Source organism: Apteryx mantelli, chromosome 29 (assembly GCF_036417845.1).
Source record: "Apteryx mantelli isolate bAptMan1 chromosome 29, bAptMan1.hap1, whole genome shotgun sequence".
Lineage (NCBI taxonomy): Eukaryota > Metazoa > Chordata > Aves > Apterygiformes > Apterygidae > Apteryx > Apteryx mantelli.
The window spans coordinates 2,076,459-2,091,047 of record NC_090006.1 but is presented as its reverse complement, the minus strand read 5'-3'; the positions used below and the strand labels follow the sequence as shown (position 1 = coordinate 2,091,047).

Below are 14,589 nucleotides of genomic sequence, written 5' to 3'. Positions count from 1 at the left end.
GGATAATTAGTAGTAATCCCTAATGTATGTATGTAACGCTTTTTTGTTTTTACTGATGATCTGAAGTTATTTTTCTTTCCAATTACACTTTCAGCTGGGCAATCTATGGATCATTCTTTTGATGGAATATCCATAAAAATGGAGGAAGGTGCCTACCTGAGAAAATAGCATACTGGAAATTTAAGACAAATCCTCCAGTTCCTTAGGAAAGGAATAATAAATGAGGGAAATTTGCATTGTCTCTTTAATATGTGGTTATTGCTTTCCAGGTAGTGTAGTGAAACAAATGGGATAATCAGAATTTCTTCTTTATCAGAAACATCTTGAGCAACACATGGGAAAATCCTTCATCAATCCGCTCATCCCATCCCATCCCATCCCAAGTATTCTGACATAATGCTGAGCATGTACAAAACTGATGATTTACTGCCGATTGTGCTATATGCTCCCTGCAGCTTCGATTACAAAAAGAAACAGTAAATTACCTTAAAAGCAATAGAGGGAAACCCACTGGAATTAGAAACAGAATAACTTAAGAGCCCACTAATAATCCTGCAGACATTCTCTGGAATTCCTTCAGGAAATCAGGTTGTCCATGAGCTATGTCCTGAGTGCAGTACGGATCTCAATTGCAGCTCCTGGTAGAAGCAGTAAGGTTTAGCTGAGGCTGGAACTCACCTCCCCTTTGCTCTTTTAGCCTGGCTGTATTTAATCAACTTGAAATACATGAGGCAGTTATCAGGGTGAAGCATTATTAATCTCATGTTAAGTACTTAATTTATTTTAAGACTAACCCATCATTTTTAAACTAAATTCACATCTGAAGTAGGAGAGAGCTTTCTTACAGGAGGAAAGGCTCTCACGCTTAGCTATTGTAAATAAATGTATTTCCACTGTCGCAACACAATGACCTCGGGCAGTGCCAGCTCAGTGGTTGAAATCTGTGCGCTTTTGCCCGAGGAGAAACAAACCTCCGTTTTATGAAAGGGGAACCCTGTTCTCTTTCTGTAGCTGGTTTACCTGAATACAAAGGTTAGAGGAGTGCCTTTTTTTTTTTTTTTTTTCTGGAATATGTTTTCACTAAGTCAGTGTGAAGTGTTAAGAGTAAAATTTTGAAGTTACACGATCAGGGTAATTCCCACAGGCTTTAAGAACCAAAGTGCTTTAACTTTCAGTGGCACTAAGGCTTTTTTGGAAGATTGACCATAAGGAACGTATGCATTAGGGTATCTTTGACTATAATCATTGCGCCATTAGTTCTGTAATGCTGTTGTCTTTGGTAAACACCTCTTAATGAAATCTAAACTATAATGCTGCTCAAGTAGGTATGGAAGAATCTGTTAAGCAGAAGGTACATTAATCTCTGCTGTATTAGCTTTGCAGAACTGCCATATGCTTAGAATTGCCGTAATGGAGAGTGAGATGGTATCAAAATATACTCAAAATGCCCCCCTCCCCCACAAATTTTTTCCCTGCAGTGTGAATTCTCAATAACATCTCCATTCTTTGATTACAGAAGGGAAAAGATTACTTCTGTGTTGCTTTTAAATTCTAGTAAATGGGAGTTAGGTGCTCTACAGCAACAATCCAGTTTATCCATGGATAACGTGGTATCCGTAGATAAGATAACAGCCGTAATTGGCTGATAACGCTCACTGTGACTTTTCAACCTCTCCTTGGTAACGATATCCATACAGTGCGAATGTACGTGCCCTCTAAGAATATGTTACGGTTACAGCTCGTTGTAGAATTCTGTCATACAGGAAAGCAATGCAACATAATAAAGTCAATGCGGGGAAATGTTATATTTTGAGAAACAAAATTTGCATGTTTTAATCAAGTAGGGGTGCTTCTGTTGGAGAATGGCCACTAATACTCTTTCTCTGTCCTTTCTGGTTATTTTCTTCATTTACTGACTCGATAACTAAAGTGGAGAGCCCTAAATTATAGCTAAGTGGAACCTTCTTATTAAGTACCAACATGAAAGCAGTATGTTTTTCTTTAAATTTTCACTTACAGCAATAAAAATTTAAATGTCAGCATCATAATATTTACATCTTTGAATCAGATCTGTTATCAAGTATGTGAAACAAATTATGTTAGGGCCTATAGTACAGTAACTTCAATTTTGTTATTCTTCAGCAATAGTCTTGCACATCTTGCTAGATAAGCTGCTTAATCACCCCGTTGCCAAGTGGTGTGAATTGTATGAGAAATAATTTTGTTGAAGGTCAGGGTTGAGCAGGAGGTGGTTTTGGTCTTCGTCCGCATCCCTGATGAGCTTTGCCCCTGAGAAATACTTCTTATAGTTAAATAGGAGGAGGAGGCGTAGAATGTATCGGGAAGTACTGAAGTACTTCTGAAAGGATCCCTGGTGAAATACTGACCTCCTTCTAAGGCTTAGTTGAAGTTTTTCGGAAGTTGACTTAATTCCTCTTAGTCCTGTGTCCTTCAGTACACCTAAATACTTCCGTTGCAACAGTTCAAGGTTGACTGCAGTTTGCCAGCACTACAAGCTTTGGATCAGAATGAGAAGTTTGTTTTTGATATCTCAGGAACAACACTGAGTACTTAATCATATGTTCACGATCTGTGTCTGAAGACATCAGCTCAGCCAGACAAAAGCAGGTTTTGGTTACATCTGTTGGTGCTCAGTGGAACAGTGTGTTGCACAGGTTGCAGAGAAATGAAAGAATTTCATCCAGTGATGAGAACAATTGGCGAAGAAGGAGCAATCCTGCTTGATCTTTCAAAGCCTCGGGAAAGTTTGTTAAACAGGAGCACAGGAGAAGTTTATAATGACAAATGGGACAGATTCAACTAGGAAAATGTTAGTATAAGTGACTGCTCATAAAGCAACTTGATTTTTTTTTTTTCCTAGTGGAGCCATGCATAAGCTTTTATTTGAATTTTTACTGGTGTTTTCTCTAGACTGAACTCTGCATCCAACATTAAACTTACAGCCGTAATTCAAAAGCACATTAAAAAAAAAAGCAAGCCAACTGAGAAAGGGCGTAATAATACGAGTGCTATTATGTTGCCCTCTTGTTATTTGCACTGTTAAATTCATTGCGATCAGTCACAGTGATTAAAATAGTGCTTCATGTTGATACTGTGCCTGGGGACCTTTGGTTGGGCCTGAGATTGCAGCTGCATTCCGTATTTGTTAGCGTGCGCAATACCTGATCCCCATGTCTTTTAGGTAAAGACAAGAAGGGAAGTTGCAACCTGTCTCGTGTTGACAGTACCACCTGCCTTTTCCCTGTTGAGGAGAAAGCTGTGGAGTACTACTTTGCTTCTGACGCTAGGTAATGTTTTTCAGCATCTTTTAGTGTTTACAAAAATATGCTGTTGGCCTTGAACAAGAAACTAGGATGCAGTGGTTTCTTTTATGAACAACAGTAAACTGTTGGTATGTGGCCATTTGCATTATTTTACAAACAGTAACAGGTTGCCCTGTGTGCCCAGAGTGTATTGTATCCATGCAGAGACGGGAGAGAGAGACAGAGACAGATTAGATGAGACTCTGTAAAAGAAATGAAAACTCGCTTTGTGCTAGGGGTATTACCCTTCTTCAGGTATATCTGTGAATATGATTCCAGAGGTGGGTAGCAGGAAACCTGGCAGAGCACTGACCTAAATTAAGACGATAGACCATTATTATCAGGAGAATTGTGTTGATTCTCCAGGGATGTCTGCACATGTGCAATTCCTTTATCGTTCAGAGAAGACTTATTTTAATCCCAACGCAAGGAGGAAGGACTAACTTCACAGCAGCCTTACTAGAACAGTTGGACTTCAGTATGTTAGAGAAATAACTACTTTTTCTAGAAATGTGAAAATACTGCTGTGCTCGACTTCTGCAGCTCCATCAGAGTGTTTTGGAGAGTCTTTTGACACCCTTGCATGTTCTCCTGATTTTACAGAGCTTTTCAGTGACTTGCCCAAGGTTCGAGCAAAAAGTACTAAAATAGTGAGCTGATGTATTTAAATACAGCTTGCCTTGTTTATGTAAGAGAGCATTGATTAAAATCTTGTATAAGATTTTAAACCCCACTGGTAATCCCAATATTGACATTCCCCGAGTAAACTGCAGGCAGGGAAGGTATTCAGTAGTACCTTGTTCTTGGCATGTTTTTAATAAGTAGATCTCGGAGTACTTGAAAAGGTGGCCAAGTTGCCCCCAATTTTATAGATGGTGAAAAAGAGATGCAGGAAGGGGCTTATCACTGGAAAAGTCAAGAAAAGAGTCTGTAGTTGAGCACCCTGTGTGTTAGGCCAAATTCCCTTCTTCCTGACGGCTGCTCGCTAGCTCCTAATAGTTACATCACGTTGCTGCACATGCTGCTTTGTCAGAGGAATTCATAGTTTCTTCTCAAAATAGGAACTGAAATTAATAATGAGGTGGGGGGAAGAAAACCAGTTATGCTGGCAGTGTGGAAATGTACTTCAGTGTATTCCTCTTATTTTAAGAGAAATTCCAGTGAAATGAGCAACTTTCTTGAGTCAGAAACTGTATGTTGGAATATAAATAGGGCTGTAGACCTTGTCTTTCTATGAAGAATAATGTCTTACGGCAAATGTTGTATGCTCTTTGTAGCGCTGTCATTGAGCATACCAACAGAGTGATTTTCCTTGAAGATGATGATGTAGCAGCTGTGGTTGATGGCCGTCTTTCCATCCACCGGATTAAACGCACGGCAGGCGATCACCCCGGACGTGCTGTCCAAACCCTGCAGATGGAACTGCAGCAGATTATGAAGGGTAAAATCTTCTGGGTGTCACCTGTGTAGATGTACATGTCCTCCCTAGAATCACAGAACAATTTAGGTTGGAAAGGACCTCTAGAGGTCACCTAATCCAATCTTTGTGTTTAAAGCAGGTCTAAGTAGATCAGGTTGCTTAGGGCCTTGTTTAGCTGAGTTTTTAATATCTCCAAGGATGGAAATCCTGCAGTGTCTCTCTGGGCTGCTGTTCCAGTGCTTGACCACCCTCATGGTGAAAAAATTTGTCACTACATCTAATAGGAAGTTCCCTCTAGCCGCTAACACCATAACGACTAGAAATGTGGGCCTGAGGATTTTATCTCCTGTTTGGAGGCATCTTGTTTATTTAAAGATTGATCCTGAGCAGGCCTTGCCATTCTGGATCTGACTATTAGTTGACACACGCTCCGGTGTGTCTTGAATCTAGCTCTCAGATTAGCTGATGCTTTGCTAGAAAATGAACTGTCAGCTTAATGAATCTAATAGTTATTTATGTACAGGAACAAAAAGTAATCTCTGACTGGAAAGTGGCCTGTTAGTGACTCTGATCCAAACTTTTCCCTGCATATATAGCATACCATGCGGTAATTTAAAGCATTTTCATTTGTCTTCTTTTGTTGTCTTTTTTATAGGTAACTTCAGCTCATTTATGCAGAAGGAAATCTTTGAACAGCCAGAATCTGTTGTTAATACGATGAGAGGAAGGGTCAATTTTGATGACTACACTGGTAAATAGAATTAATCTTTTTTTTTTTTTTGGACAGCTCAAGTATCTAGTGGTTATTTGCAGAGGAGGAAGTAGATGATGACATGGGAAATTGAAACATGCCCTTGTAAGACAATGTGCATGTCTTACAGGATGTCCTTCCATAATCACATGCTCTGGTGGCAAACCTGGTGTTTGGGGTGATTCTTTTGTTAAGGGGCTGATTGAGATCTTTATTAGTGCTAATGAGTTTTAATTTGAGGATTTCTGCTAACTGGCCACCCTGATTTTCTCCCCGAATCTGCTTACAGTAAATCTCGGTGGGTTGAAGGATCACATTAAGGAGATTCAGAGGTGTCGTCGCTTAATCCTTATTGCTTGTGGGACAAGTTACCATGCTGGAGTTGCGGTGAGTGGTCAGTCTTGATCTCTTTGTGAATTGTAGCTAGAACTGAACACTGGGTGTGTCGAGCAGGTTAAGGGCAAGATGTTCGTACTGAGCAAATGTGTTCTGATGAGTGAAGACCTTCTTCAAATCTGCACACACCAGATTTTCAAATGACCAGCAACATCATTAGGAACTAAAAGCTGGCAAACTTGAGTATTTATGAAAATGTTGCTTGTGATTTTATTGCTATGGAAAGCTTTAAAAAATAAACTTCTTAAACAAAAACTGTCAGGAGAAGAGACAGTGCAGTAGCAGAATGCAAATGCTGCAGCAAGGTAGAGGTGTTGCCATGAGCTATGATTTCTTCCTTTGCGTAGATAGTTTATGCAGTGATGGCACATGCTCAGGGATCCCTGTGCTTGCCCAGTCGGGTGAAGACGGTTAGCTTTATCTGTTGCAGGAGTACAGACAGCGTGTAATTCTTTTTCTACAAGGCAACCTGATCGTCGGGTAGAATGTGATGGCTGTAGGTGAAGCATTTTTGGTTGTAGCTTGGCAGCCCATCATGTTGCAATTAAAAGTACTCCGCAGCCTTGCTTAGGAATCTTTTTGTTTCTTGCAGAAAGTTGCAAAATGCAGCTACGCTAACTGATTAACAAGGATCAGAAAAGAAGGATTTTGTTCATCTTGACTAGCTCTATAAGATAATGTTAATAGTAATCAATAAGTTCACTGGCCCGGATACTGGCAGTGGCTCTTGAATTCTTCAGTAATACAAATTACATTCCAGGAGAAAGACACCCTGCTTTGAAGATTGTTCTTAAACATTTCTCACTTATAATATATGTGTGGAAGGGGGTTGGCCTCATAGGCTTTTTGTGCAGCTAAAAGCAGAGTAGTTTTTCATAGGGCTGGCTGTGTGCGACTTGAGTATGAGTAATTAAAATATAATCCAGGGCTAACTTTTACATGGTATTTTGATAGTAATATTTTCCAGTGTGTGGCAGCTAGAAGGCTTTTTGTATGCCACTTTTTTCTGAAACATGATGTAATATGTAACTTTCTGACACCTCCTTTTACCAGACTCGTCAGGTTCTGGAAGAACTGACTGAATTGCCTGTTATGGTTGAACTAGCCAGTGACTTCCTGGACAGAAACACTCCTGTCTTCAGAGATGATGTTTGCTTTTTCATCAGCCAGTCAGGTATAGTCTCGCTTCACCACCCACTCACTCACCTTTTTCCTGTAAGTGTTTGCTTGGGAGGGAAAAGTCTGTAGGGCCGAGTTCTTGTGCCTGCCGGCGGGACTGCAGGTGGTACACGTGAGTGAAGAAACTGGCACACAGGTACTAGAGATGGGAAAAAATAGAGCCGGTCTCCTCAGGTCTGTTTTCATGGCGGTGCAGGGTTTTGTTTAGGTGAGTCTTACATATGGCAACAGTTGTTTTGTTTCCTTTCTCTGGGGGGAAATAGTCCATCAATCAATAGACTAAAAAAAATCCACCGAGCTTTAGGTAAAGGACAACTCAGTAGTTGCTTTTGAATACTTTTAGTTCTTTGGTTAAAACAGTATGAAATACTAAGCTATATCCTTGACCAGATCCATAAACGAAATGAAACTATTAAACAAAAGTATCTTAAAATATACAACAACCTTGGAATGGAATGTGAGATAAAACATACACTTAAGCTCAAACAAAATAAACTGGTATATCCTGTTGAAAATCTTTTCAAGGACAATTGCAGTAATTATTTTCCTTTTAGTTGCATCTGCCATTGTAGATCTTCACAGCTGGTCTTCAGCTATGATATTAAAAGTAGTAGTTACTTTTTAACCATAGGTTAAAATACTCCTGGTGGCAAAATAATAATCACTTTTTCTCCTCAGTGTCAGGTAACTTAGAGAACTCCCTCTTTCTGGGGGCTCATATGATTGTTCTAGTTTCCCAGTGTTTGGAATACCTGTGCCGCTGTTGCCTCTTCCCTTCAGGAAGAGTACTGTCCTTACTCTAACGGGGAACACTGTTAAGAGCACTCTAGGGAGTACCTCTTTCCCCTTAGTGTTGCATGCAGCAAACAAACAAGGATTTTCCTGGAACCTGAGGTTGGTCATCAGACAATACAAAACCGAAGTACACATTCAACTCAAGTAACTCCAGTTCCCCCAGCCACAAATCTCTCTTTCTAGCCTTAGATTAAGACTACCACTCTAGATGACTTGTTTTTCAGTAATGCAGTATGCAGACCAGGGGTTTGATGTATTGGTATACTGAAGTAGAAGTGTACCACCCCTTGTGTTTTTTATTCTGTGTTGGTTCATCTCACCTTATGTGTGCAGGAGTACTCACAGGAGTGTCCTTTAAGGACAAAAGCAAACTGGGAATAGTAGATGGAATATTCAGTAGCTTCTGCTTTTAGTGCTATCTCTGGAGCTCAGCTCCACAAGCAGCACTACTGGGACGTCCCCCCGCTCCTGTGGAGTTTACTTAGACTAGCCTTTTCTGATTCTTTACATCTAAGGTTTTTGAAATATTTTGAAGTCAGATTCAAGCCAATTTATTTGAATATAGTACAAACAAATTTGAGAACTGGTACTTAGTTTTGGATATAACCTCTTTGAGGACAAATTTTGAAACTTACCATGTTGTTGGTAAGCACCACTAGCCAAAACAAGTCTGTTTTTTGATAGCAGTAACACAGTGGGAGGACACAAAAGTCCAGGTGTAACTTAATGCTCTATTGCATGCGCTGTACACTTGAGCTGCGTTATGTCCAGATATCCTTAACATGTTTGTTTTTTTTCCCCTCCTCAAGGTGAATTTTAATAACCAGGAGAGAGAAGAAAATTGGTTTTGTTGAATGAGATGTACTGTGACCCCTTTTTTTAAACCTTAGCATAGTACTAACTTTTCCTTATATCAAGTACTAGCATCAGGCTTTGTTTTGCAGATTTCAGGCTTGTCTGTGGCGCAGGGCCGTAGCAGCTAGACGCTGGCACAATGACTAAACCCTGGCAATAGCTTTGTATTTAGGAAAGCATTGCAGTTTTGCCACACGATAACAGCATTGTAAACATCTGTCTTTTCAGGTGAGACGGCAGATACTTTGATGGGTCTTCGGTACTGTAAAGAGAGAGGAGCCTTAACTGTAGGAATAACTAACACAGTTGGCAGCTCTATATCACGAGAGACAGATTGCGGAGTCCATATCAATGCAGGACCAGAGATTGGGGTTGCCAGTACAAAGGTAAATACTGAATTTATAGATGTCACTCTTTATTACCGTGATTGTTTTTGACTGCATTTTAACCACGTGCATAGTCTCTCAATGTTGAATTTTTAAAGATAGCTTTGATGCATTCTGTACAACCAAAATAGTTGGAACTCAACTATTATCAGAACTCGACAGGCTTTCAAAAATAATAAAATAAAAAGCTACAAAATTATATTTGACACTGGGAGGTCTTGGTCATTTCATTCTTTATGATCTCAAGAATAGTTTTGCTTAAGGAAGGAAAGTGAAGTCATTAGTTGATTTGAAGATGGCACGAAGAATGAAATACGGTAGCTAAAACTGTTGAACACAAAGCCACGATTATTTTGGATTAATTATTGCTAAGATGGCACCTTCCAAGAAAACCCTTTTTGCAGAAGTGCTCGTTGTACCTCCCAGTTTCTCTTAAGATGTCTGTAGTGTTTCAGGGGATCCTGCATTTGGGCTTTTGGAGGAATTTGGAGAGCAATTTTAACTGGAAAAAATACAACTCTGTTGGTAAATGGAAAGATGTAAAACAAAGTAGGAGAAACCCTGTTTTCTACAGAAGTGTCCAAACACTTTTATTTCCTAAATGAGGGGGAAAAAAAATCCAGGGATTTTTAAATTAAAATGAGTAAAATAGCTGAGTCATGATATGCCCAATTTCAGGCTACATTCTCTGTTTGACTACTGCTCACTTACCTGGTAAAAGCGTTCAGCTCAGCAGTAATGGAAGAATTGGGCTCCTTGTCTTTAAAATCATACTGTATCGGAGCCATCTCTGTGGGGACTTTGCGAGGCAAGAAATGTAAATCAAATTATGTCCCAGTTAGCAAAGTCTCTCCCCTCTCTATAAAATTTATAGGATGTAAGATTTATCAGGGTGGGACTGCAACAGCACCACTAAATGCAGTTGAAAGAGAACAGGCTTAACTAGAACCTTCAAAGAGCTGCTAACCTCACTGCAGCAGCAATGGGTAGTTTTTAATGTATTACTGGGAAATGAGGGGCAATTTTGCATATATGCAGATCGTTATCCAAACTCCCCCCGAAGGCGTTAGCTGTTACATCATGGGTTCTCTGTTAAATGTTTTCAGTACCCGTCCCCTTCTTACCAGTCACTATTGATGATTGTGTAGTTAATAAGCATGTGCCCAGTAACACTATTCATTTTCTTTTTCTTGCATCTTGCAAAGAGTTTTTTCTTTTGCAAGGGAAATATTAGAAGGAGGCAATATTAAAGCTTGAAACTGAAGGGGTCTCAGAGGGAAGAACTTCCTAAGCAGCAAGAATTCTCTCCTCTGTCTCTAGCATCATTTGTTCTGGGCGCAGACTCAGTTTAAACTAAGGTCTAAAGATCAGAAAGAAAATTATAAGACAAGGTTTGGAAACCTAAACAGTACGTAACTGCCCTTAATGGCACCGCTTTACTAAAGAATGTGTGATATTAAAACCATACTTTCAGCAAATGTGGGAATGGTCTTTTAAAGAAAACCTGTATTTATGTCCGCCTGACAGTGTTATTCTCTGGTAGATGCATCTGGCTACGTGTGATGTAGTATAAAATAACTTGCCTTGCTGCATTTCATTTCAATGAAGTGCTTCTGCCTGGTGAAATCTGCTTTGATTTAGTTATATTTAGAGGCAAGATGATGTCAATCTGTTACATAAATTCAGCCAAAAACCACATTTGAGTTTAATAGTTCATTGGGGAATTTGATCATGGAAAATTCATGAGTCTCTTACAAGAAACTTGAACGAGTTGTTTGTGCCTTGGTTGTTTTTACATTGCCAACATTACAGTTTGGAGATAACTGAAAATTGCATTTTCTTTCTGGTGATGTGAGGAGTTACCAAAATTATGCACATGTGAAACATGAATTTGAAGAGATTTTGCCCTAAGGTTGTACAGAACTTTATTTTGAGAACATATAAACAATCCAGGCAATGTCAACATTTCTGGTTTGTGCTATTTACTTCTGTAACCTTCAACTGCGTGCCATCCAAAACAAACATTTCGTATCTAACCCTGCTAGTCAGTATAACTGAAGCTTTTCTAGATTCCTTTAAAGCTGTTTAAATCTTTTCCAATATATCAGTGTGAAAGTTTGGTCATTGTTTAGAAAGGGATAGAAATTCTACACAAATTAATCTTACACTAACGAACCTCAATCCCAGGCTGGCATCTTGGACCATTTCATAACATTTGTCTTGTAAGGACTTCAGAGGCTCGACTTTTACAATAGCTGTTTAATGCTACGGCTCAGATGCTTTTGCAGATGGAATTATCTTAATGTGAGCGCTAGTTTCGCTTGTTTGTGCAGATGAACACAGTTTTTCCCCCAAAGCCAGTGATACCAGTCACTTACCTTTCCAGTAGCCCCAGCAGGGGAAATGGCTGGTGAGCTCCTTGAACACGGTCCAAAAGATTATGCCTAGCTGTTGTGTCGCAATGGCCAGCTGTTGTTACTGGTGGACTTTTCCCATACATCTCCAGTCATTGGGTCTGTTGGTCTTCAGCGTTCTCAATATTTGCTTGCTCAAATACAGAAAGAAGGCCACGGGTATGGTCACAAGATGTAAGGTTTTAATTAACGGTTTAATGGTTGCCAGGGAGTTTTTAGAAATACTCCACTTGGCTTGTTGTGTGTTAATCTCTTGGAGCGTAAGGCGATCGTGCCATTGTGAGGCTCCATTTGAACAAATGCCCTGTGCGTTTCAGGTTCGTTCCTGCTTAACTGGAATGAAAGCTATAATTTAGTAACGTGCTAAGAATAAAGTCAATAATTAGTCTAAAAGTTATGTTTCTGAACTGCTTCTCCCAGACGACTGAGTTTTCCTCTTATAATCTATTGGTGACGTGGCACTAGCAAAGCCATCTTAATTCTTCTATTGTCCAGCTGTTGCACAATAAACCAAAGTTTAAATATCTAGAATTGCAAAAGTCACACCTTACTCACCCTTAGGGCCACTGACAGAGAAGGGGGTCTGAGAGACGCTCACAGATCCACCGGGTGCTGTAGTAGGTGACAACTGCTTCGTTACATGTTTCTCTCTCTCTCTCTCTCAGGCCTATACCAGCCAGTTTGTTTCGTTGGTGATGTTTGCGCTGATGATGTGTGATGATAGAATTTCTATGCAAGAAAGGCGCAAGGAAATCATGCGTGGTCTAAAGGGACTGCCAGGTAGGAACCATTACATTTATTGTGTTCTTGCCAGGTGAAACTCTATAGTGCAAAGGAACTTCAGGAATGCCCAAACCTTGCTCTCACCCAGAAGCTCGCAGTGGAGAAAAGATTGAGGGGATCAAATTTGTGGGAAGTGGTCATTAGTGTGAACTTGCAGCCGCATTCTCTCTGATGCCTTCAGAGTGCTAAACTGGGATGTTAAAGTACTGGGCCCAGTTTTCATGCGAGTCACTGCTTTTATGTGTAGGTGAAGTATAAACAGCCTGTGCAGTTTGAGGGGCATGGACTTAGAAGCACACACAACTTTAGTTCTTCTCTTTCTTTCTAGACTTGATTAAGGAAGTGCTGAGTATGGATGACGAGATCCAGAAGCTAGCAACAGAGCTATACCATCAGAAGTCTGTTCTCATTATGGGACGTGGCTACCATTATGCTACATGTCTTGAGGGAGCTTTGGTAAGAGATTTCTTCATTTAATACTGATTCAAATGCCCTTAGCTCTGGCCTCAAATTTGAGCGCAGGAAATGACGCATGGCTGCAAGATGATTTACAAGCAGCTAACTAGGGCGCGCTGACTGATACACCAGGTCAGGTAGTTGGAACTCATCGTAACGCTGTTAAGGACTCTACTGAAGCAGACAGACAGATCACATAACTGTTAACAGGCTAAATGCAGCTGTGAAAGTGCATTTATTTTCAGTGTTCACACTGGGAATGCTTTAGGTCCATCATGGATTATTGTGGCAGTGCACCCTCGTATAATCGGTTCCTTAAACTGCTGGAACGGCATTTCCAGAAATGCTCAGTAGCCACAGCTGAGCACATCCTTCCTAAAAACTGTACGCTGGGGTTTTTACCTTTGAGGATATTCCTGTTGATATTAGTGCTATGATGATATATATGCAGGCTGACTGTAAATCACAAGGCCTGTGGTGGGTTTAGCAACAGAACTGTAAGTGTTGATCTTCTGAGCAGCTCAGCCCATATGCACTACTTTGAACTAGGTTTTCAGGCTGGCTAGTCCAAATATTGGACCTGAGGAGACCTTGAACATATTTTTACAAGGTTAATCACTGCTTTTCCCTAGAAAGTAGAAAAAAACTCCTCAGATGGCAAAAGAAGAAGATTTGCCTAAAGCTTTATGAATTACTTTTTCCCCATCTAGAAAATTAAAGAAATTACCTACATGCACTCTGAGGGGATATTGGCAGGTGAGCTGAAGCACGGTCCTCTTGCGCTGGTGGACAAACTGATGCCTGTTATCATGATCATCATGAGAGATCACACATATGCAAAGTGCCAGAATGCTCTCCAACAGGTGATTGCACGACAGGTAAGTGCCTGTAAAAGTATAGAGTGCATCAAAAGTGTTGCTTTTGATATAAAAACAGTTTTACTGTGCACCCAAAGTATTTGCTTTGGAGAATTTGATATTTCTATCCTCAGTCCAGCTTAGATCAGGTTTGCTGCAATCTGGTAGCTATTTAGTGTACTGCCTAAAACGTGACTTCAGTAGATAGTCTTTCTGTTTTTCTTAGGTGCAGTTTTTACAATACTAGACAAAGGGTAGAAGAGAGCTTGATTAATGTCTTCATTGTCATCCTTAAGCTTCAAAAGAAAATACCTTTGTAACAGATTTTATAGGACAGTAGTAGAAGTTAGAGCCAAAGACCTTTTGTCAATGCGGATTAGGTCCAAAACATTAGTAGATATCTCTTCCAGAACCTGAAATAGTAGCTGGCTTTCAGATTTAAATCTCTGTATTTCACTAGCTTAAAAAAAAACCAACAGTTTTGTTTTAAACTTTGGAACTTTCCAGTTCTATCAGATTTTAGAAAAGGTGATGCTTCAAACCGTACAAGACATGCCATTGCAGATTTCTGGTTAAAAAGAATTAAAATAGGTGCAAGTCCCCTGGTATAAGGCAAGGCATACAAACTGCATTAGGTTTCTGCTTACCCCTTAAAATATGCTGCAGCGGTGCCCTCGATTGTTTTGTTCTGAATTCAATGAAAAGTTCTTGTTGCCCACAATCTGAACAGAAGCAAGAAAAGAACCCTTTCAGAGCCGTTTTTCTTAGACGTTTCCCTTTGTTGCAGGGGCGACCTGTAGTGATTTGTGACAAGGAGGACATCGAGACAATTAAGAACAATAAGAGAACAATCAAAGTTCCCCATTCGGTGGACTGTCTGCAGGGGATCCTCAGTGTTATCCCCCTTCAGCTTCTGGCTTTCCATCTCGCAGTTCTCAGAGGATACGATGTAAGTACAGTACTCCCTTCCTCGC

The 14,589-nt window shown here is 40.1% G+C and overlaps 1 protein-coding gene across 2 annotated transcripts in view; it reads left to right on the top strand.

Moving 5' to 3' along the window:
- The window catches only part of GFPT1 (glutamine--fructose-6-phosphate transaminase 1), a 45,078-nt gene that overhangs the window by 17,554 nt on the left and 12,935 nt on the right, over window positions 1-14,589 (top strand). For both annotated transcript variants that reach the window (XM_067312528.1, XM_067312527.1), the window contains exons 9-18: window positions 3,203-3,308; window positions 4,601-4,764; window positions 5,399-5,494; window positions 5,784-5,881; window positions 6,944-7,064; window positions 8,948-9,105; window positions 12,185-12,299; window positions 12,631-12,758; window positions 13,469-13,636; window positions 14,403-14,564. In XM_067312528.1, the coding sequence (XP_067168629.1) occupies window positions 3,203-3,308; window positions 4,601-4,764; window positions 5,399-5,494; window positions 5,784-5,881; window positions 6,944-7,064; window positions 8,948-9,105; window positions 12,185-12,299; window positions 12,631-12,758; window positions 13,469-13,636; window positions 14,403-14,564 (1,316 nt within the window). The remainder of the gene's footprint in view (window positions 1-3,202; window positions 3,309-4,600; window positions 4,765-5,398; window positions 5,495-5,783; window positions 5,882-6,943; window positions 7,065-8,947; window positions 9,106-12,184; window positions 12,300-12,630; window positions 12,759-13,468; window positions 13,637-14,402; window positions 14,565-14,589) is intronic.